The sequence below is a fragment of the Episyrphus balteatus genome, chromosome 3 (assembly GCF_945859705.1).
Source record: "Episyrphus balteatus chromosome 3, idEpiBalt1.1, whole genome shotgun sequence".
Taxonomy (NCBI): domain Eukaryota; kingdom Metazoa; phylum Arthropoda; class Insecta; order Diptera; family Syrphidae; genus Episyrphus; species Episyrphus balteatus.
In genome coordinates this window covers 19,568,076-19,592,566 of record NC_079136.1, presented here as the reverse complement: position 1 = coordinate 19,592,566, position 24,491 = coordinate 19,568,076, and the positions used below count along the sequence as shown (strand labels likewise).

Genomic DNA, 24,491 nt, shown 5'->3' with positions numbered 1-24,491 from the left:
GAACGCATCTGTCACCTGCGACTTCGATTTTTCGCAAAAAACCATATATCTCTTCTAATTCGCAATTTCCTATCTTCTTCTTTATTCTTTTTTTCTATCTATTTTGTGTGTGGGCAGGTTTAATTACTGAATGCATAAGGAACAACCCAAAATTTAAGAAAAAATTTAGTGAACTCCCGAGTGTGAACAAAAAAAAAAGGGAAGGAAGAAAAAGTTTCTAAAAGTTGTTAATTGGAAAATAGTCTGCTTTTTGAAAAGCAATAACATGCGTGGCCTTGGCGAAGACACAACTTTGATTGTCGCCAATTCTAACAAAAAATCCAATTTCAACAATAACAATCATAGTCAGAAAAAATCTGGCAAATATATTATGCAGTCGGCATCTTCATCATCGACTATTGCCTCAGCATCCTCATCATCGGGTGGCTCAACAGCAGCAATAGTCTCAAATAATAGCAACAATAATTCCAATATGTCTACAACAATTGCTTTGCCAAAGGCTTCGCATGCAAATACTAGCGAAGAGATAGCCGGCGGAGTACAGGATACAATTTACTTGTGTAACTTTCGTGTATCGGTGGATGGTGAATGGTTGTGTTTGAAGGAATTACAGGATCTGGATATTCAGGATGGTGGTCGAAGCAGGAACATGAAGGCAAAGAATCCAATCGATGATAACAATGGTATACATTGTCACAAAGGTTATGAACGTCATGTCGATGTTGCACACGGCTTAAATAATTACGAACGCGATTGGGCTAATTTCTGTAGGTTGCTTTTTTTTTCTTCACTATCTTTATCGTTTTGTTCCAAATTTTTTCTTTTATTAAATTTTTTTTTTCAAAAAAAAAGGAAGAACTCCTTTACATCATTTACCACACCAATAAGCACCACATACCACAAAAGTCACAACAGAAAAATATTTCTATTTCCATTTCTATTGTTTTTTTTTTTTTTTATTCTCTTCTATATTTTTGCAGTTGCACTATGTTCCTTTGTTTTTTTTTTTTATTATTTTTGTCTACAAATTAGTTTGCAAGGGTAGAAGAAGAATTAATATGTCATCCAAATTTGGGGGAGGAAGGTTTAAAATGGGGTTTGGATTATTTTCTTTGCATTTTGGGCAACGAAGCATGACTCTTTGTGAAAGAAGAGTTTTTTATGCGGCCAGCAAAGTGATTATTTAGTGCAAATCTATTTTTTTTTTTTAATCTTGTTGTTTTTATGAAAGAACTAGATTATTATTAAGGGATTGTGGGAGGGTATTTTTTGAATGATAATTTAATTGGAATTTTTTTTCCTATTGTTCATATAAGAAATGTATGTTAGGAGGGGAGATGATTTTCGAGTCATTCACCTGTTTTCGAAATAGATTTTGAACACTTATGTGGAATCACATAACAAGTAAAATGATTTTTTTTTACAAAACTTTGTACCTTAAGTATTTTTAACAAATACTGCTTATTATATCAAAAAAAATAAAACCAATTTAAATTTTCAAAGAAAATGGTATCACTCTGACCTTTGTTTACATACTAACTTAAAGGTTTCCAAGAGTTAACGAATATGTTACACCTCAGTCGTGTATTTTATTTGTATTAAAAGTGAAAAGTTCAAGTGTAATCATTTTTGGTGACTAAATCAATATTTTTTGGAGTGCTGGACACTGAAGTTATCTAGCTAAACTTTAATAGCAAACATAAGAGGAGGCGATTAATAAATTCAAATCGAAATGGAAGTTCTTTTCAAGCTGCTTTAATGCTTATTGTTTAATTATACTGTGTTTATAAATTTTCTTTAACATTGAATTTGCCTTATTTGTTTTGTTATGAAAAATCAAATTAATATTTTTATTATTAAAAATCCTTTCGACCTGAAACGTTCTCGTTTAATTTTCTTAAAGGAAATTCATACCAACAGCATAATTCATTACTTATTTCATCAATAAAACCAAAAAAATAAAATAAACTTCTGGCAGAGTAAACTATTTTTTTTAATAGAGAACAAATTTCCAAAAAAAAGCTTTACAATATTATGAAATGTTGGGTAGGGCTCGTCGGTTTTTTTTATTCATCTAGACCCTTAATATGCAGTTGATACAAGTTCACGGTTTTTTTTTTTAAGAATCACTCAGAAACTCATTTTTTTTTAAAGAAACGGTGTTCTCGATCAAATGTCTGTGAAAAAAATCTTTTATGTACATATTTTATAAAAAAAATTTAGAAATTTTCTTGAAAACAATGAGTTTGCCATTAAACATGCAGTAAAAAGATTTAAAGTAACAAGTCTTTCAGAGATAATCTTGATTTCAAAAATATCTATTCGAAATATCTTTTAGATGTTTTTAATAACCGGATTTAACGTCAAATTAAGAAGTTTGGCCACTTTAGGTGCTGGAAAAGAGTTCGATTTTTTAATTTATTTGTTTAAATTATAAGAAAGGTGAGAATAAAACAAAAAAATTCATACAAAATATCACAAAATGTCATCTCTATAGAGATTGTCCACATTTTTCGAATCACATAGCTTGCAAAAAACGGCACACAGCATAACTCAAGCCGTTTTGAATATTTGAATACTTGAAATTTGGTACGGGGAAATTTGTGATCTACTTTTATTTGCGATAGACATATAGGGCAAGTTTAGGATTCGGATAAAAAATCGAACTCGATTCAAAAATCAGACGTGATATTACGATGATAGAGAATGCGAAAAAGTGCTTCCCACAATTCTGTCTGTCTGTCAGTCTGCATCTATCTTGAAATGGCCTTACTGGTAGACCAGAATGTGTGTCTGTGGCTGGTGTCTTGTGTCGCTGTCAAAGTTAAAAAGTATGAAATTAGTATATTGGTGCCAGAATACGTAGCTGTGGCTGTGGCAAGGAAATTCGCTGTGGTACAAGTCGAGTCGACTTTTACTTCAAGCTACAAGCGCAATGACTTTTGACGTTTCTAATGTGGTTGCTCAGTTAATATTATTTTTTTTTCAAGGCAATTGACATTTTAGTGCGCCACATAATTCTGTTCATCTTTTCTACATTTTGAGCGATTTTATTTGACATCTTGTACCACGGCGTTTTTCTTTGCCACAAGCGAATTTCCATTCTGTTCAGCCAGTTAGTTTCTGAACCGATTTTTTTTTTAATGTTGATGACTTGTGAGATTTCCTAGGGGTCAAAGTGAAATGTTATTTTTAGGACCAAAATTAATGGTACCTGTCATATAACCAAACTGAAAGAAACTTACTTTTCTTAAAAACAGCTCTAAAGATTTTCGTTATTTTTTTGTGTGTAGGTACTGTGGCAAATAAGGTCGTACTTTAAAAGCTAAACAAATTTTTTTTTATATTTTTAACGGTAACCGTTTTCTTCACTCGTAAACTTTAAAACCGATTTTGATGAAAAATGTATTTAAGTAACCGTTAAATTAAAAACAAGTAAAATTTTCGACAAACACATTTTTGGATTTAAAAAAAATTCCTTTTTTTAACTATCATTTTTTTTAAATCAGCTTGTATACCTGATTTCAATTAAAAAAAATCCTTTAAAGTATGAAGTAATAAATTAAGAAAAAAGAAACTATTGAAATACAAAATTCACTTTAAATATACTGGGCAATATTCATAGTGTCTAAGTAGCTACATAATTAGAAAGACTGGAGTTGGATAAATTCCACTCTTAGATAAACTGGCGTTTAAAACGAATATGATCTATGAATATGCCCATTAGGGTGGGTCAAAAAAATCGAAATTCTTTTTTTTTGATTTGGTACTCCGAAAAATCAATTGCTAGACACCTCTAGAATATACACACCAAATATGAGCTCTTTATATTAATGGGAAGGTCCTCCGCTTTGCAATTTTCCATTTTTACATCAAGCTTCTACTAAAAAAAAATAATTTTTTTATTAATTGACTTTTTACCAAATTTCTTTTCATATTCTTGTAGGAAATTGAACGCTCTACAAAAAAGGCCTAATACACTGTTTTCGTTTATCTAACCGTTGAATAGGTATTTGAGGTCCAAAAATCGAGAAAATCTTTAAAAATTCGTTTTTTGTTCTTAATTTTGTAACAAATTGAAAAATTGTAATAATCAAACGCGCAAGACATATTCTTGCTGGAAATTGATTGCTCCACAAAAAAGGTCTTATTAACTTTTTTCATTAATCTAACCATTCTAAAGATATTCGAGGTCAAAGTTAAAAAAAAATATAAAAACATTTTATAGGTATTTTTAAAAAATTTCCAATTCACTGAAACTTCATTATTTTCAAATTAGCAAGATATATTCTTGTAGGGGCTTAAACGTTCTACAAAAAATTCCTTGGAATCAAATTGATTGCTTTAACCGTTTAGAAGATATTCGTATCCAAACCAATGCTCACTGATTTCAATAGTTTTCTTATGACCCGTATGCATTGCGATTTGGATACGAATATCTTCTAAACGGTGAAAGCAATCAATTTGATGCCAAGGAATTTTTTGTAGAACGTTTAAGCCCCTTCAAGAATATATCTTGCTAAATTGAAAATAATAATTTTCAGTGAACTGGAAAATTTTTAAAAATATGAAATATTTTTATAATTTTTTTTTAACTTTGACCTCGAATATCTTTAGAATGGTTAGATTAATGAAAAAAGTTATTAAGACCTTTATTGTGGAGCAATCAATTTCCAACAAGAATATGTCTTGCGCGTTTGATTATTATAATTTTTCAATTTGTTACAAAATTAAGAACAAAAAACGAATTTTTAAAGATTTTCTCGATTTTTGGACCTCAAATATCTATTCAACGGTTAGATAAACAAAAAAGGCCTTTTTTGTAGAGCGTTCAATTTCCTACAAGAATATGAAAAGAAATTTGGTAAAAAGTCAATTAATAAAAAAATTATTTTTTTTTAGTAGAAGCTTGATGTAAAAATGGAAAATTGCAAAGCGGAGGACCTTCCCATTAATATAAAGAGCTCATATTTGGTGTGTATATTCTAGAGGTGTTTAGCAATCGATTTTTCGGAGAATTTCGATTTTTTTGACACACCCTAATGCCCATTCTTTTTTTTTTATAGTATCGCCATCTTTACGTTAAATATAAATAGAATTTTGATATAACTAAAAAATTATATTATTCTTTAATTACAAGGTATTTGTATTTTAAAAAATTGCTTTATTTTAAAGGCTCTCTTACTGCAATTTCTTAATCCAATTTGAATAATTGCCTTACTTTTCAACTCAAGCTTTAAGAGTTGACAAGAAACGCTGCTGACAACATTTTTATATGGGACAAATTTCAAACCGTAACGTCAATGTTCAGGTGCGATTTTTTTTTTTACAAAAACCCTATCGGTGACGTTTTTTGTCGTCGTTCATTGTTGGGTAGACTGCCTTTAAATACAATTTACACCGCATCTACAGTAAACACTTTGTGTAAAAACAAGCTTCTCTCATATATACAATCAAACAAACTATATTCTTAATTTATTTTTGTATACATTTTATTTAAATTTTCACAATTTTCAATTCTATTTTTCCTATTTTGCAAAGTCGAACCAAAAAATAAATTAAAATATTTAAATAAAATAAATTTTATTCAAATTATTTCAGCAAAATCAAAATTTTCCTTCAGCTAAAGCTTTAAGCTTTTGTGTGTGTGAATATAAATTTATAATAACTTTACAAAATACATTAAACAACTTTTATGAACATAAATTTTTCAGGCATAAACATAAAAATAACGCAATATTCACAAAATATAAGGTTAAAATATATATATCTTTTTTATAACGTATAAAAAAAATATCAAAATAAATTTTCTCAAACATAAAAGCTTTCAACATATCAAAAGCTTTCTTCTAGGGTTTTTTGTGACTTCCCACATATTTCCTATCATTTATAACTTTTGAAGTATCAGCAAATTTTGAACTTGTAGGTAGATCAGTAATTTCTGTTGCCTCCATTTCTTCGTTTGTTGAATCCGAATCCATTGGTTTATCAAATTCGAGACTGTTTCTTTTTGTGCAAAGGGGAAAGCAATTCGATGATGCAGAACTTTTTACATTTTTCGAAGAAATAATTCTATTTAGTTTGGAAGATTTTGATAGTTCTGGAGAAGAAACAATTGACGAACTATCTGGCCCCAACAATACCTCCTCTTCGTCATCTTTGTTTGAAAGTCTTCTGATTTTCTCATCTATTCGTACCCTTTTTGCTTTCTTTGGAGGTTTTTCAACATCTAAGTCTGTCGGTGGTGTATTGCTCCATTTCACAATGTAAGCAACTGATATAACAAATACAAGAAGCAACACAGAAATTATAATTGTAATGTAAATATACATCATTCGACGTTCATCGTCGATATCTTTTTGCTTCGGACTAATTTCTCTGTTGTTCTCGAGAGCTAGTTTTTCGCTGTTTCCAAAAATATCTCTAAACCAATCTTTAGAATGTGTTTGCAATTGTTTAGCTGTATTCTCGATAGTCTTGAAATTTTGAGTCTTCTGACGTTTTTGTAAAATAATAAAGTCACTATTTTTCATTTGAAGTGTTTCGAGAATTCTTAATATCGCTCCCAGTCCAGGATAGAAAATGTCATCTTTTAAATGAATATCAAGGTTTTCGAAAATCCAATTTTTGAATTTTCTATTAAATGTATCCTGGCAGATCCCTTGGAAGTTGTAACATCGAGTTGTTAATTCAAAATATCTCAACAAAACAAATGCGGATTTTGTATTTTTCAAATTAAAAGTTCTTCTTCGTTTAAACGGAAGCCAAATGTTTCCAAGAATTCCCTTCTCCTCTTGATCAAGTCGCGGTAAAGCAACTATCATATCGTCTGTCTCAGTAGTACGATCATCTTGAATTTCAAGCTGAATGCATGATGTGTCTTCTTCTTGTTTTTCTTCGATAATAATTCGAAGAGGTTCAATTTGAATGTCGAAATCAGAAAAATCTTTTATAGCCGGACGCCAGCCATTTCCATTTGTGTTGAGAAAAGTTTTACTTTGATCATGTAATTCAAGGATATTTTCGACAGTTCTTAACTTGATTGAACCCGCATAAAAGGAGAACATTGAAATTGAAACCATATAGTATTGGAGATATCTAAAAATATGTTGTTAAAGTGTTGGAAGAATTGATGGACACATTTTAAAAATACCCTCCTAATGTGTCGAAGAAAGCTTTCTGGGCAATTGTTTTTGAACGTCCACTCGCCATTTTGTCAATCACTTGGTTAGCTTCATAGAAGTATTGCAAAAGAATTTTGGCAAAGTCATCGTCTAAAAGACAACTTGGCAATGTTTTTGGTATGAGGAGCTGCAATGAAAATGAAATTCAAAATTCTTAAAAAGTAATAAAAAGGATACATTTTTATTGAATCGAAAAAGCAATAAAGAAAAATTACGAGTATGATATGTAGTCAGAAGAGCACAAACATGGTTGTTCAAAACCAGTTGAATACAAGGAATTCATAATGGCGAAATTATTCTGTTGTTCGCTTTTTATATTTTCAAAAAAGAACATTTTTTTATAATTTAGCTGAGAAATTTGTACCAAATAGTGTTTTTTTTTTTCGCAGGGACAAAAAATCAGAGTTTTAACCTTAAAAGATTTTTAATCGTTTCAGAAAAAAAAATCGGATGATACAAACTGTCGAGTTGCCTATATAAATGTTGAAAAATGCAATTTTCTATATTTAATGTCGAAAGCCATTCCTCAGCAAATTCTGACTTTGGTTTTCCTATATTTTATCAGATATCTGAGCGAGTTTATCAACAATATTAGGACAGCTAACTATATCACATTTCCGGAGGAGAAACCTCCGAAATACACTGATTCAGGATGCTGAATGTAAAGATGTACCAATTTTTTAATTTGAATTTTATTAAACAAATTTCAAATTATTACTTTATGAGCATGTGCTTGATTCTGGCTTTGACAACGTCTTTGAATTCAATTCATTTTTTCCATTTCCATTTTTCAGAAGAAGAACAAACTGCCACCTCCAATTCAAAAAAAAAGAATTATAAACGAAATGTCCCAACATTATCAGTAACGACAAACCAAAAATTCTACAAAATGTTCAGCTTAAAGCTTTAAACATTTCGTGACTTAGCTCTAATTCTTTAAAGTTTAAAGTGACTTAAAAAAAAAAAGAAATTCAAGGGTTTTGCAAGTTAACGTTAAGTAGAGGTTGAGAGGTCAAAATTTACACATTTTTTTATTTTTAAAACTTGTAGATTACATGGGAAAATTTGTAATGTTGTACTTTTTAAATGGATAGTGTCAAAATTATATCAAAATTAGATCAAAAATCAATTTTATCACTAAAAACGGTTGATAAGGTCAGAAATTCTTCTTTCTTATATATGTACATTAGTGTGGTCCACGTTATAAGGCAAAAAAATAAACCATATAATTCATTAGTTCCCATTATTATTTTGCTTTAGACATCAATACCAACACATGCTGAAAGTTTTAGCCCTCAAAAGTAAAAGGAAGAGGGCGCTCATCAGCTTTGGAATATTAGACTTTGTTACCCTTACCTTACCCTTAATATCTGATTATATTGTATTAGGACTTGGCTTGAGGTTGGAATTTGCTTAAACATGATAAGCAGAAGCACGCATGTTCCCGACAACCATGTAAATGATTTTCATGTTTCTTTGGTTTTGAGTCACTAGCTCGTATTTCATTGATTAATTCTGTTTTGTTAACTTTAAGCAAAAAATACTTGCAGACGAATTTAAATGAACAAAAATTATTATCTGTGAAAATATCACTTAACTATTGGTTTTTTATGAAAAACTTTACCACATCATAACTTAATCCACTTGATAAATCAAAACAATAGTTAATAACTAGGCATGAGGACCCAGCTATAACAGCATGTGAGCAAAAACTTTGAGCTTGTTGAGCGCCCACTTACACTTCACCTAAAAAGCTGAAATTTCACGTGTGTAATACAAAACACATATGCAACCAATTTTTGAGTGGGGAACAACGGAAATGTAAAAACCAAAAATTTGGACCACCCTAATGTACATTGATCACTTAAAATAGTGAATCTCCGACTATTTTAAATAGCTCGAATGGTTAGCCATACCATTTCTGTTTAAATATCGCTATTCAAACATTTTAAAGAAAGAGCGGAGGGTTACTTCGACCTTCCGTTGAATGGTTTCTTCCTAACAAGGTGTAAATGAGATTTTTTCCTACTGATAAAAGTTGGAAAAAATGTTTTCAGAAGACCCAGATTTTTTTTTTAATTTTGATGTTATTTTTTTTTAGAATAACATCTTTGATTCGAAAAAAAATCAAGAAAAAAATCTTGAAGTTTAAAAGAATTTTTTTATAGTTATTAAAGTGTAAATAAAACTAATTAAAAACAAAAAACTGTTCCATTATTAAAAATAACGTTTACCAAACTTTTCCACTTAAAAAAATCAGAAATCAGAAAAATTTGGTTAAAAAAAAAACCACAAGAATGCATTTTACGCTGGAATTCAATTGTATTCGAACACAAAACTTGTACAGATAATTTTGTTTGAAAAGTCATTTTTATGAATCTCTATAGCTAAAAAAAATAAGTATACAATTTTTTTTAACATAGAAGAAATTTGAAAGTTATGATTCAACAATTTTCTAAAAATTTCTAAATTGTATTATCATCGAGGTTAAGGATAAATAGGAGAAGTGCAAAAGATAGAAATAGGTTCATGAAATTTAACAAAAACGAAATGAATTTCAATCTGTCTTTGCTTTAAAATATTATTTTCTCGGAACATTTTTTTTTTTAAACATTTTACCATCTTACTCCACAAATATCAAACAACATATCGGCGATATGCTACTCGAGTCCATTTTTTGAAGTAAATAATAAAAAAATAAAATAAAGTTCGCTGCTCAGCTCTTTTGTTTAAGTGAGGGGCATTTAGATTGTTCAAAAGAATCTATTTATCTTTAATCGAGTTTATAGTATCTATGTATTAAGTACTTTACGAAACCAAAATTTTTAAAAGTCGTCATCGATAATGTTGAAGTCTGAACTTAAATAGTAAAATTTTTATGAAACCAATGAGCCTCATCCTTTTTCCTTGTTTTACTGGATTTTCTAATTAACTTCATTACAAAAAGCAACAGTATTGTCAAATACATTTAGATTTATTAAAAAAAAAAATAAAAAGCGTGTTCTAAAATTATTTGTTTTTGAACCTAAGAAATTGTAACTGCTTCCTTCTAGGTTCCTTTTTTGAGAATCCCTATTTTAGCTGGAGGAAATTTTCCTCCACCATCTTTATGTCTGTTCTTCTTCGATATGCTAAAACGTTTTTTCTCATCCACCATGATTGTTTTTGACTTTGGAGGAGAAAATTTCTGTTTATTCTTATTATCTTTCCCCGAATCAGAATCCATTGACGAAGTTTCAATAATAGCTGGTCCATTTTTGTTCGAACAAATACCACAACATACAGTCGATTCGTGTTGGTGCATATTTGAAGATTTACAATTTTTCTTTGAAAACTTCTTCGTTTTCGATTTATCAGAGGATATTTTTTTGGAATATACTAAAACTTCCTCGTCGTCTTTAGGTTGTTTTCTACAGCAAAACCAACTAGTTTTCTTTGGTTCTGTTGTTGTTTTGTCAGGCTTAGATTTGCGCCAAGGACTTTTCTTACACAAAGCTAATCCAATAACTAAGAAAATTATCAAAACAAGACAAATAGAAACTGCAATCGCAATGTAAATGTACTTTCTTCGTTGACAGTTTTCTTCTTTTTCGATTAATGTTTCATCCCTGAAACTATCCGCAATAGCTGGAACTTGAGATTCAAAAATACTGTTCAACGTGTTTTCAGAGTTTTGGATTCGTTTTGGTTTACTACTTGACTTGATCTTTTTAGAATTGTCTATTCTTTGACGTTTTTCATTGGTTTCAGACACTATTACTAAAGATTCATTCTGTTTTCTACGTAAAGTTTCAATAATTCTTAATATTGCTCCAAGACCAGGATAGAGTACATCGTCTTTCAAATGAATTTCAACATTTTCCAATAACCAATCTCTAAATCTTTTGTTAAAAAAATTCTGGCTAATTTTTTGAAATTTATAACACCTTGTAGTCAACTCGAAATATCTCAAGAGAACAAATGCCGACATTGAAGATTGCAAGTCAAAAGTACGTTTACGTTTAAACGGAAACCAAATATTTCGAAGAAATCCATTTTCTTCAGGATCAAGTCGTGGTAAGGCAACTATCATGTCATCGTCTTCACCCGCCCTTTCGTCCAATAAGTCCAATTGAATACATGATGTATCTTCGTCTTCATTGCTCATAATTATTCTAAGTGGATCTATTTGTATATCAAGATCCGAAAAATCAGTTAAAGGTTTCCTCCAGCCATTTCCATTTGTATTTAAAAACTGTCTGCTTTGACTGTACAATTCAAGAATACTCTCTACAGTTCTCAATTTTACCAAACCCCCATAGAAGGAATACTTTGAAATGGGTATCATATAATATCTTAAGTATCTGAAAGAATGTCTTGTTAAATGTGGTATCCGAAAGGGAGTTAAATGAAAAGTAAAAAATTACCCTCCCAAAGTGTCATAGAATGCTTTTTGTGCTAAGGTCTTTGAATTTCCTCTTGTCATTTTATCAATAACTTGACTTGCTCCATAGAAATATTGCATTAGAAGTTTTGCTAATTCATCGTCTAGGAGACAATTAGGAAGATCTTTTGGAATAAGTGACTGCAAGAAAAGAATAAAACAAAAAAATTGATAAATTCGAAATTTCACATTTCGTTATTTAAAATTCGAAAATATAATTTTCGAAAAAAATTTATGAGCAGACAACTAATCGAAGCAAGGCAAATAAGTTTATTCAAAGCTTTAAGATAAAATTTTTAGATTTAGTGGTCCAGACACTTTTATATAATTAAAGCAGTGAATCGTACGACTTAACTCAAACAAAAAAAAATCTTAAACCAATTTCTGGAGCAAGATATTAGAAAACGCAAACTTAAAGAAGGAACATTTTGAAAGTTTTCTTTTAAATTTGCTTTGCACTTTCTTGCTATTTAATTGTTTTGCCTAACTCTTATAAGTGTTCCCTAAATCATTGAGAGAAACTTTGATAGATCTTAATAAAATTAATCAAAGTCAGTTTTCGTTAAGTTTTTCTATACAAAGGTTCATTTTGCTTTATATAATAAAACGGTCACCTAAAAGCAAGTCTATTGAAGTTTTAATAAAATTATGTTGTCTAGCTTTCAATAATTTGTACGCAATATTATTTTCCAAACTGAACGAAATGCAGTAATACGCAATTGCCTATGGGTGCAATTTATCACTTTCTTGTATTAGCTTGGGTTTTAAGAATGACTTACACACATTATTTTCTTATATTTGTTCCCAATAACATATAATGAATCTCCGAACTGTCAGTTTTCGTTTAGTTTTTCTTGCCTCATGTTCAATTTGTTTGCTTTAGTGTCTTAAAAACAACTTTGTTATTGTTTTAATAACAAAAAATGAATGGTATTTTTATTTACCTGAACTGAACGAAGACGCAGTAACACAAATGAATACAATACTATTCGTACGTAGAATGGCTTACATTGATTTGAAGCATTACAATGTCTTACTCATAAAATTGTTTCCCAAAAACTTAACAAAACTCTGATTCATCAAAATAAAATTTATCAAATATCAGTTATCCTTAAGTTTTGCTCAACTAGAATTGATAACTAGCATTTACTTATTTTATTATGTTATGAGTACTTACTTATGTACTTAGTACAGACTTTTATATCTATGTTCTGAGTAAAGCCTGATTTGTACTCATTTCAAATTTGTATGTACTGATTTCTTTTTGTTGTATGTAGTAAATTACATACATTTTCCAAAACTATTTTGCTTGAAAACAAAAAAAAACTTACTTATTATGATTCGAAATAAAATGTCGATAATTTCCTAGCCCAAATAGTTCATTATAAGAATAATGTTTACAGTACATATATGTATCTAATACTTCAGTGGACACTTGTCTTTTATTTATTTAATTACAATGACCCTGAACTTTGCAGACAATTTAACTGCTGGTCTTCGAACCTCTGCCACTGCCGTAAAACTCAACTGATTTTAAAAAACTTTACGTCAATCGCTTCGTCTGAATGAATACTTGATACGCAATTTTTTAGTTTTTTTATTTACCGTTTTTACGAAGTTTTGGCCAAAAGAGTCAGAAATTCCCAAAAAAAAATGTCGTCTAAAATTTCAGACCTATGCCACTGCCGTAATACTCCATTGTTTTTCAAAAACTTAACGGCAATCGCTTTGTCTCAGTAAATACTCGATACGCCATTTTTTAGTTTTTTTTTATTAACCGGTTTTACGAAGTTTTGGCCAAAAGAGTGAAAATGCTCAAAAAAATGTGGTCTAAAACTTCAGACCTATGCCACTGCCGTAATACTCAACTGTTTTTCAAAACCTTAACATCAATCGCTTCGTCTCACCAAATACTCGATACGCCATTTTCTAGTTTTTTTTTTATTAACCGGTTTTACGAAGTTTTGGCCAAAAGAGTGAAAATGCTCAAAAAAATGTGGTCTAAAACTTCAGACCTATGCCACTGCTGTAATACTCAACTGTTTTTCAAAAACTTAACGGCAATCGCTTCGTCTCACCAAATACTCGATACGCCATTTTTTAGTTTTTTTTTTTTATTAACCGGTTTTACGAAGTTTTGGCCAAAAGAGTGAAAATGCTCAAAAAAAATGTCGTCTAAAACTTCAGACCTATGCCACTGCCGTAAAACTCAACTGTTTTTCAAAAACTTAACGGCAATCGTTTTGTCTCACCAAATACTCGATACGCCATTTTTTAGTTTTTTTTTACTAACCGGTTTTACGAAGTTTTGGCCAAAAGAGTGAAAATGCTCAAAAAAAATGTCGTCTAAAACTTCAGACCTATGCCACTGCCGTAAAACTCAACTGTTTTTCAAAAACTTAACGGCAATCGCTTCGTCTCACCAAATACTCGATACACCATTTTTTAGTTTTTTTTTATTTACCATTTTTACGAAGTTTCGGCCAAAAGAATCAAAATGCTCAAAAAATATGTCGTCTAAAACTTCAGACCTATACCACTGCCGTAATACTCAACTGTTTTTCAAAAACTTAACGGCAATCGCTTTGTCTCACCAAATACTCGATACGCCATTTTTTAGTTTTTTTTTTATTAACCAGTTTTACGAAGTTTCGGCCAAAAAAGTGAAAATGCTCATAGATCTGAAGTCTTAGACGACATTTTTTTTTTTTTAGCATTTTCACTCTTTTGGCCGAAACTTCCTAAAACCGGTTAGTAAAAAAAACTAAAAAATGGCGTATCGAGTGTTTGGTGAGACAAAACGATTGCCGTTAAGTTTTTGAAAAACAGTTGAGTTTTACGGCAGTGGCATAGGTCTGAAGTTTTAGACGACATTTTTTTTGAGCATTTTCACTCTTTTGGCCGAAACTTCGTAAAACCGGTTAGTAAAAAAAAACTAAAAAATGGCGTATCGAGTATTTGGTGGGACAAAACGATTGCCGTTAAGTTTTTGAAAAACAGTTGAGTTTTACGGCAGTGGCATAGGTCTGAAGTCTTAGACGACATTTTTTTTGAGCATTTTCACTCTTTTGGCCGAAACTTCGTAAAACCGGTTAGTAAAAAAAAAACTAAAAAATGGCGTATCGAGTATTTGGTGGGACAAAACGATTGCCGTTAAGTTTTTGAAAAACAGTTGAGTTTTACGGCAGTGGCATAGGTCTGAAGTTTTAGACGACATTTTTTTTGAGCATTTTCACTCTTTTGGCCGAAACTTCGTAAAACCGGTTAGTAAAAAAAAACTAAAAAATGGCGTATCGAGTATTTGGTGGGACAAAACGATTGCCGTTAAGTTTTTGAAAAACAGTTGAGTTTTACGGCAGTGGCATAGGTCTGAAGTTTTAGACGACATTTTTTTTGAGCATTTTCACTCTTTTGGCCAAAACTTCGTAAAACCGGTTAGTAAAAAAAAACTAAAAAATGGCGTATCGAGTATTTGGTGAGACGAAGCGATTGCCGTTAAGTTTTTGAAAAACAGTTGAGTATTACGGCAGTGGCATAGGTCTGAAGTTTTAGACGACATTTTTTTTTGAGCATTTTGACTCTTTTGGCCGAAACTTCGTTAAACTGGTTAATAAAAAAAACTAAAAAATGGCGTATCGAGTATTTGGTGAGACAAAGCGATTGCCGTTAAGTTTTTGAAAAACAGTTGAGTATTACGGCAGTGGCATAGGTCTGAAGTTTTAGACGACATTTTTTTTGAGCATTTTGACTCTTTTGGCCGAAACTTCGTAAAAACGGTAAATAAAAAAAAAACTAAAAAATGGCGTATCGAGTATTCATTCAGACGAAGCGATTGACGTAAAGTTTTTGAAAAAAAATGGAGTATTACGGCAGTGGCATAGGTCTGAAGTTTTAGACGACATTTTTTTTTGAGCATTTTGACTCTTTTGGCCGAAACTTCGTAAAGCTGGTTAATAAAAAAAAACTAAAAAATGGCGTATCGAGTATTTGGTGAGACAAAGCGATTGCCGTTAAGTTTTTGAAAAACAGTTGAGTATTACGGCAGTGGTATAGGTCTGAAGTTTTAGACGACATATTTTTTGAGCATTTTGATTCTTTTGGCCGAAACTTCGTAAAAATGGTAAATAAAAAAAAACTAAAAAATGGTGTATCGAGTATTTGGTGAGACGAAGCGATTGCCGTTAAGTTTTTGAAAAACAATGGAGTATTACGGCAGTGGCATAGGTCTGAAGTTTTAGACGACATTTTTTTGAGCATTTTGACTCTTTTGGCCGAAACTTCGTAAAAACGGTTAATAAAAAAAAAACTAAAAAATGGCGTATCGAGTATTTGGTGAGACAAAGCGATTGACGTAAAGTTTTTGAAAAAAATGGAGTATTACGGCAGTGGCATAGGTCTGAAGTTTTAGACGACATTTTTTTTGGGAGTTTCTGACTCTTTTGGCCAAAACTTCGTAAAAACGGTAAATAAAAAAAAAACTAAAAGATGGCGTATCGAGTATTCATTCAGACGAAGCGATTGCCGTTAAGTTTTTCAAAATCAGTTGAGTTTTACGGCAGTGGCAGAAGTTCGAAGACCAGCAGTTAAATTGTCTGCAAAGTTCAGGGTCATTAATTACACTGTGTTCGAAAATGGAACTTTTTTTTTCCGACAGAAAGCTCTCATGTCTACTAAAGATAATTCGAGTATGCTGAACACGATGGCGTTCTCAGTTTTTCTGGATTAGGTCAAATAAGAAAAATGAGGGTATAAAACACATCATATATTTTCCAATTTTTAATTTTTTATCGATGTAAAATGACGGAAAATCTATTTTTTGAGAAGTATTATTCGTAAAAAAACGTCGATTTTTCTTCAATTTTTCTTGTATTTTTCGTTTTACTTAAATTAAAATGCAGCACTCGGTGGCAACGATTTGATCTTGTGTTTCGAGATAGAATATGGCTTTGTTTACAAATACGAATAGGTAGAACCTACCTACCTACCTACAATATTGGTTAAGCTTAAGAGTAAAAAAGTAGCAGTAAAACCATATTTTTTTCTCAAATTTTTAGTTTATAAAATAAAAAAATTACAAAATGTTTTAATGCAATACATATGTAGGGGAAGTGGGGGAAAATAGTTTTCTTACTATGTTGTATGACAAAAAATAAAACTGGCAAACTTGCAATATGAAAAAAGGGGCTTTTGGTACGATCGGCCATGTCTGAAAGTATGAGCAAGTTTTTTTGAAACTCCGAAAAAGTTACGGCAACTTTTGTGATTTTTCAACAAATCATTACAGTTTATGTTAAAAGTAAGTTGCACTTTTAACAGTGAGATAGTTAAAGTTTTTAACTTATTCTTTTTTATAATGAAAGTTGGATATTCAAGAGTATTTTTTTGTGAAAGAGTGAATCCCAAAGGATTGAACCTTAAGAAAAAAAAATAGTTTTTGAACTTAAAAAAAATTTAAATAAAAATATTGATACCATGCCTGATTTTGTAATTAAATATCTACATCTACATATGTATAATATTCCAGAGTACTAACACATAAAAGGTGTGTACAAAAAAATTTTTGAATTTTCGTATAAATTTGTACCTTTATAGTTAAAAAATTTAATAAAAGGGAAAAAAAAGTCGACGCTTTTTGCCATAAAATAATGATTTAAAATGTCATTCGACAGATTTTTTTTCAAATAACTTCTTTTACGTATAATCCTTCCAAAAAATAGATTTTCGATCATTTTACATCGATACAAAATCAAGAATTGGAAAATATATGGTGTTTTATACCCTCAAAAAATCTTTTTCTTATTTGACCTAATCCAGAAAAACTGAGTACGCCATCGTGTTCAGCATACTCGAATTATCTTTAGTAGACATGAGAGCCCTCTGTCGGTTTTTTGAACTATCACAGTGTTATTATTACGAAAATTCAAAGAACTAACATGTTTACTGAAACAGTACATAAAAGCTTGAATTAGTACAAAAATTCAGTACAAACAATTCTGTACTCAGTATTAACAAATCTATAATTACTGCATAAAAATACTGTACTCAGTACATTAAGTTTTTATTGTGTTCTTTATAATCTGTACAGGCTGTACTGTTGTATTGCTTTACATTTTGTCCACATAATCAATATCAATGTGTACTAAATAAGTACGTATTAAGTTTAAAGTCTGTTTTATAACCCGCTAAATCATACAAGTTCTACAATTATTGTAGAATTTAGAGTCTGAATATGTGCTATGTAGCCACTGCACAGCACATGTTTCAATAAGGATCGGCAATATCGAGCTGTGATTTATAAAATAAGTACAGAACGAACTGTTACAAATAATTTTGTATGTTGGATGTGGAGATCTCATTCGGTACATAAATTTGTGTGGAACGTTAACCATACTCATTATAAAAAGCAAATTTTGCAAACCATTTAATTTTGGTTTAAATAATTTTTTCCTTCAAATATTATAAAGCACAGTCAGCTTTCAAATTTTCGTACTACGATAGCACTCTTTACGTAATATAATAAATACAAACTGAACGAAACTTAGACATTATCTATGTACTTTTTTTTAATTTTAATTCGTTTATTCTTTTACACCGTACCACCATTATTTCAATCTTTATTGTGTACAACTATTGCAACCAGCTGTCAGATTGAGCTAAAAAATTGAAGTCTAAACGAACTATATATTATTGAATTTTTTGTATTCGCTCGGATTAGTACGGCTTCGTTGGTTGCTTTCTGACTATTATACGATGAATTTTCCTTTGACTCTTTAAATGATAAATTGATTTAAGGTTTAAAGCAATGGTCAAAAGTGACTTCAAACCAGTAAAATTGTTCGAAAATCCAATCTAGAAAACAAATCTTACCTCAAAATCTCTTCTAGCAGCCAATAGTGCAATATCCTCTGACGAGAAACAATTCTTTCGTATTCCATTGGTATCTCCAAACAAATTTGTTCCAACAAAGTTTTTCATTCTCTTTGTTCTATCTTTTGGTTTTTCAACAATTTCCGAGTCATCAGTTTCGTCGTCGATTTCAACAACTTTTGTATCTATTATCGCCTCATTTCCGTCCCTTTCATTCCCCTCTGCACTCTTTTTTTGTATTTCCAACAAAACAATTATAATTGTAAAAAATATATGATAAATTATTCGCATTTTATATGTGTCCCCTTTAATTTGACATACTACTTAAAAAAAAAACTATATCCGGACAGAAAATTCTTCGAAAATAAAATCGATTTGAAAACTTTCAAAAATAGTATTTGTTCAGTTGAACAGGAAATGTTCTAAAAAAAAACAATTTTTTTTTGTATTATTTCAACTTACAGCACGCGAACCCTCCGAAATTGAAAGAAGTAATTTAGTTAATATCTGCAAACTTGTTGTCAAAGAACTTTTGGAACAATCTTTAAGATATGGTCGAATGTTGGATTCCGATCATTTACCATTGCAACATTTTTTCATTGTTATTGAGCATGTTTTGGGTCATGGTTTACGACCGAAAAAGGTTGGTTTAAAGACTTTTTTGTTTGTTTTTGGATCTGTTTGGGTACTAACAAAAAATTTTAGGGTCTTCTTGGACCACGCAAAGAACTTTGGGATCTTTTGCAAAGTGTTGAAAACTATTGTATTGAAGCTCAAGACATAACAGCCAGTGTTCGTGATCTACCAACAGTAAGGACTCATATTGGTCGAGCCAGGGCCTGGCTTCGAATAGCTTTGATGCAGAAAAAACTAGCAGACTATCTTCAAGCACTAATTGAACATCGTGACGATGCTTTGGTTGAATATTATGAACCACACGCCTTAATGATGAGTGACGAGGTATAAGATCTTTAAGAAGATGCTGAGAAAGAAGACGACTCTATTTGAACTTTCCTTTCTAGATTGTGGTCATTATGGGTATCCTAGTTGGGCTGAATGTTATTGATTGTAATTTGTGTGTTAAAGAAGAAGACTTGGATTCCCAACAGGGTGTCATTGATTTCTCCCTGTATTTACGCTCAAGTTCCCGAGCTGCTGAAACTGATGAAGATGGTAACAATGCTTTAGAAGGTCCTGGTGGTAATATGATAGCAGTTCTTGATCAGAAAAATTACATTGAAGAACTCAACAGGCATTTAAAGTACTAGATTTTTTTTAAATATGTATATACCCCATTTCAGCAGTTTTTAATAAAAAAAAAAAATAATTACAATTACAGTGCAACAGTAGCAAATTTACAAGCTAAAGTTGAATCCCTTACTACGACGAATGCTCTAATGAAAGAGGACTTGGCTATTGCTAGAAATAGTCTTCTAGCTTTACAAGCTGAAAATCAAGCTCTCCGACAAAATACTCATAGCCATAGTATGTTTTTTGAAATTCCTTTTGTTTTTTTATTTAGAATCAGAGTTGTAAAAATATCAATTGAAAAAAATTGCATTTGAAATTTAAAAAAAAAATATTTATTGCAACTGAAGAAAATTTGCATACAAAAAAAAAAATAATTATTGCAACTGAAAAAAAAATATGTACATATTTGCATTAAAAAAAAAATATTTATTGCAAATAAAAAAATTTTGCATTAAAAAAAATATTATTGCAATTTAAAAATATTTGCATTAAAAATAAAATTTGTATTGCAAATAAATATTTCTTGCAAATAAAACATTTTTGCATTAAAAAAAATATTTATTGCAACTAAAAATATAAATAAAAAAAAATGTTATTGCAACTTAAAAATATTTGCATTGAAAGTAAATTTTTTATTGCAAAAAAAAACATTTAAAATTAAAAAAAAAATGTATTGCAATTAAAAAATTTTCTACAATAAAATAAAAAATACATTTGAAATTTTAAAAAAATGTACTTATATTGCAACTGAACAAAATTTGAATTAAAAGAAAATATTTACTGCAACTGAAAAAAAAAACTCCATTAAAAAAATTTGTATTGCCACCGAAAAAGAATATTTTTGCATTAAATATTTATCGCAAATAAAAAAAAAAACGCATTAAAAACATTAAAAAAATGTTATAGCAACTTAAAATTATTTCCATTGAAAATAAAATTTTTATTGCAATAAAAAATATCTTTAATTAAAAAAAAAATTATTGCAAATAAAAAATTTTCTGCAAAAATAATGCATTTGAAATTAAAAAAAAAAAATATTAATTCCAATCAAACAAAATTTGCATTACAAAAAAAAAAATATATTTTCTGCAAATGAAAAAAATGTCCATAAAAAAAATTATTGCAACTGAAAAAATCTTTTTGCATTAAGCTAGAACTACATCGAAACACAAAGTCAAAATAACAAAAAAAATTTTATTGATGTGGCATTTAAAAATATAAATTATTTGAAAACTTACATTGAAACTTTTATATACTTTTTTCACTTTGTGTTTCTATGTAGCTCAGGCTTAAAAAAAAAGATTTATCGCAAATAAAAAAAAATGCATTAAACAAAAATTTTATTGCAACTTAAAAATATTTGCATTAAAAAAAAAAATATTTTGAATTGAAAAAAAAAAAAAAAATTATTGCAAATAAAAAATTCAATGCAAAATGTGTGCATTAAATATTTTTTTTTTCATATTCTTCGAATTTCTTACAATGTTGACTATTTGGCCTCACATAAGTTCAATGTTATAGTTGAAATTGAAATTATTATAGTAAGAAATTCGACAAATATTAAAAAAAAATATTTAATGCACACATTTTGCATTGAATTTTTTTTTTAAATGCAGAAAATTTTTATTTGCAATAAAAGTTTTTTTTAATTCAAAATATTTTTATTTGCAATAAAAACTTTATTTTCGATGCAAATATTTTTTAGTAGCAATAACATTTTTTTTAATGCAAAAATATTTAATTTCCAAAAAATATTTTTTTTTTAATTTGTAATGAAAAACAAATGCATTAAAAATTAATGATTTTTTACAACCCTGTTTAGAATTAATTCATGTCCCTTTTTCTCCATACAAATATAAATATTTATAAATAAAAATATAGATCAAATAGTTCCTGCTGCTTCCATGCAATCGATACACAGTGACCATAGTTCAAGTTCCAGCAATAATAAAGCCTCCATCACAGAGGCCCAACAAGCTGAAGCACTTGCCGAAGAACAAAAGAAAACTGAAGAACTAGAAAAGGAACTTAAATTACAAGTATCGTTGAAGGCTGAATCGGATATGGCTATGAAGCTGCTAGAAAAGGACATACATGAGAAACAAGATACAATTGTTTCATTGCGAAGACAATTGGATGATATTAAACAAATTAATTTGGAAATGTATAGAAAGTTGCAGGTTTGTAAATTAACCAAAAAGGAGAATATTTAGTTTTGTGTTGTTGTTGTTTTGTATTTATTTTTATTTTTCTGTATACATAATTACATTTTTATATATAAAACGTATAATATCTCTATATATAAACAAGCATTGTCCTTAATAAATTTAAGTTGTATTTTTGTATTCATTGAAAAAAAAAGAAAGAAAAAAGCTTTTGTTGTTCGTACATTCATCAAAAGTTGGAAGTACTCACAAAACATTTGCTTTTTTTTTTTTGTACTTGAAATCCATGCTCATTCATATTGACACTAATATATATATTTATATGGCTTACATTAGGCATTTGTCAAAGAAAACTCAAATTGGGATATGAATTGAAAGTGTGATGCACTTTTGTGAATTATTTAAGTTGTCTTTTGATTGCAGTTTCTTACAAGGTTAATAATTCTATAGAAACTAAGAAGAACGTCGATTAGTTAAAATTTGGGAGACTCACCGAAATAGTTTAATTTTTATCAATTGTTTCTTTCTTGGAAGTGTTTCTTAATTGTATTGTTGGGCATTTTCCAATATAAAATCCAAACGTACTGATTTCTGTTACCTTTTGCATTTGAGAAAATGAAATCAAGAAGTCAAGAAAAAAATATATAGAACGTTATGAACAAACTTCAGCTGATTTGAAAACTGAACTTAAATACACTTAGGAGCAAAAAAATGGAATCAAACTTTTGCGTTTTTTTAAAACGTTAATTGGCCAGGATGTAATTGACATACATGAATGTTAATTGCACCATTAAAAAGCTTGAAACAAAGGCTTTAAATCAATGCTAGGAACTTTAAAACCCGTTCACTTTATAAGGATCCAATCAACATAAATGAAGCATGTAAGCAAAAAAAGACTGAAACTGAAACAGAGAGTATCTGGAAAATTTAACATTTTAAAAAAATTAAGTGCAATTTATTGACAGATAACGTCAATAGTAACGGTAGGAAAAAAAAACTGAAATTGAAGCAGAGAATATCAAGAAAATTTAACATTTAGAAAAAAATGAAGTGCAATTTATTGACAGATAGCTATGATACTATCGTATGCATTTTGAAGTTTTTACCAACAATTAAAAGTAAAAAATTCAAGCTTTTAAATGAGACCATAAAACTTGAAGAAACATTATTTTATCCATTGCAATTTTTGTTTTAAATAAAAATTATCTTTTTTGATTCCGTTTTTTTGCTCTTAAGTGTAGTAGGAAAAATTGTAGTTTTTAGCAAAATAAATGATGTTTTAATTCGTCCTTGACTTTACTTTAGTTGATATTTTACTGGACTTTTTAAAATGAAATCAATTTTCGTTCTCAAAAGTTCTTTAAAATGCAGATAAATCTGCACTAATGGCAAACCTGGTTGCCGGGCTCTTATTGTTGTTTCCTTAAACTCGAATTTTCTGTGCTTTCTCGAAACTCCATTGCATTAACATTGATCAAAATTTGGCGGAAATGCAATCGCAGAACGGTTTTACGTAGAAAAAAGTGTTTTAAATTTAAGGTTTTAACTTGAATTTACTACGAAAAAAAAAAATAGGAATAAAAAAAGAAAACTTTAACATTTGTACATAAAGATAGAAATCTTTCTTAAGACTATAATTTCGGTGTTTTATCAAAAATCAAAACCGACTCACAGTGGCCCGTTTTGACTTTTTTGCTTGCAAAATTAATATCTTCTAAACAAATAAAGACATCGCCACAATTTTTTTTTCATCTTGAAGGAAATTTCCAAGGCTATGAAAATTGTGAGTTTCAAAAAAAAAAAAAACTTTACAGGGTGTTTAAGAATTTGGTGTTAAAATAAGAAGTTTTAGATAAGGTTGTAAACATAATGGTATTTTGATTACAATCGTCAAAAATCAATTTCTGAAGTAATCTGAGTTAGGTGACACAGTGGGGAAAAAGGAAAGGAACCAATTCGAGTGAAACAGTGGGGAGAAAAGTATTTTTTTGTTTTTTTTATTTTTATGCAATTTTTTTATTTTTCTTTATAGAAGAGTACATTTATAATGTATTTCAGTGATATATTACAAGTCAAACAGTGGAAAAAGATAAAAGTAACAAATTAAGACATAAAAAACACTAGATTTCTTTAAAACTATCATCTAAGTCCGGGGTAATTTGTAATAAACTTATCATTTCTGGAGAGTATTGTTCTTGCAGATCTTTTTGGTTTCTTACATGCCTTAAGGAAGAAATAGGTGTATCCGATGAGGTTGCAAGCATGTTAAATAGGTCTTCATTCTGCCGAATCCTTGAAACTTTGCACGTATTTTGATATCTGTACTTCTTGTGGTCTTTAACTTTGCACTCCTGGGCTTCTTCTGACAGTTCTCCAAGTGGAAGTGATTGATATTCGATGATATTTTGACTATGGACCATTATTTTGTGAAGAGTAGGCGTGAGTAGTTTTTCAGGATACTTTTTTTTAGAAGCTCTGCTGTTTTCTTAGTATACTCTCCAAATTTAACTGCATTCACTACTTCCCTGCAATTCAAAACATTCAGTAGGTATTACTTTCAGCATCATAATAACTTCTCCATTGACTCCAATTATTCGAGCG

At 29.7% G+C, this 24,491-nt stretch overlaps 2 protein-coding genes across 7 annotated transcripts in view; one reads left to right on the top strand and one right to left on the bottom strand.

Annotated features, from left to right (window-relative positions):
* Nucleotides 1-24,491, top strand: part of LOC129917070 (protein RUFY3) — a 43,309-nt gene that overhangs the window by 7,932 nt on the left and 10,886 nt on the right. For 2 of the 6 annotated variants that reach the window (XM_055997384.1, XM_055997388.1), the window contains exons 2-7: nucleotides 118-767; nucleotides 18,939-19,117; nucleotides 19,180-19,434; nucleotides 19,497-19,735; nucleotides 19,814-19,959; nucleotides 21,607-21,905. In XM_055997384.1, the coding sequence (XP_055853359.1) occupies nucleotides 266-767; nucleotides 18,939-19,117; nucleotides 19,180-19,434; nucleotides 19,497-19,735; nucleotides 19,814-19,959; nucleotides 21,607-21,905 (1,620 nt within the window). In that variant the 5' untranslated portion in view covers nucleotides 118-265. Of the gene's footprint in view, nucleotides 1-18; nucleotides 768-18,938; nucleotides 19,118-19,179; nucleotides 19,435-19,496; nucleotides 19,736-19,813; nucleotides 19,960-21,606; nucleotides 21,906-24,491 lie in introns of those variants that run through there. The other 4 variants (XM_055997386.1, XM_055997387.1, XM_055997385.1 and 1 more) reach the window with 4 other exon arrangements.
* LOC129917074 (uncharacterized) lies at nucleotides 5,778-18,915 on the bottom strand. Its single transcript, XM_055997394.1, has 3 exons — nucleotides 18,475-18,915; nucleotides 7,154-7,311; nucleotides 5,778-7,098 (listed from the first exon to the last, which is right to left on the bottom strand). Exons 1-3 carry the CDS (start codon nucleotides 18,763-18,765, stop codon nucleotides 5,850-5,852), a joined length of 1,698 nt encoding a protein of 565 aa, XP_055853369.1. The 5' UTR covers nucleotides 18,766-18,915; the 3' UTR covers nucleotides 5,778-5,849.

Bases quoted from the DNA above. Each gene is read 5' to 3' on its own strand.
- LOC129917074 (XM_055997394.1), bottom strand. From the start codon at position 18,765: ATGCGAATAATTTATCATATATTTTTTACAATTATAATTGTTTTGTTG. The intron at 7,312-18,474 runs GTAAGATTTGTT...TTTTCATTGCAG, and splicing joins CTGCTAGAAGAGATTTTGAG to CTCCTCATACCAAAAACATT. The intron at 7,099-7,153 runs GTATTTTTAAAA...ACATATTTTTAG, and splicing joins TTCTTCGACACATTAGGAGG to ATATCTCCAATACTATATGG.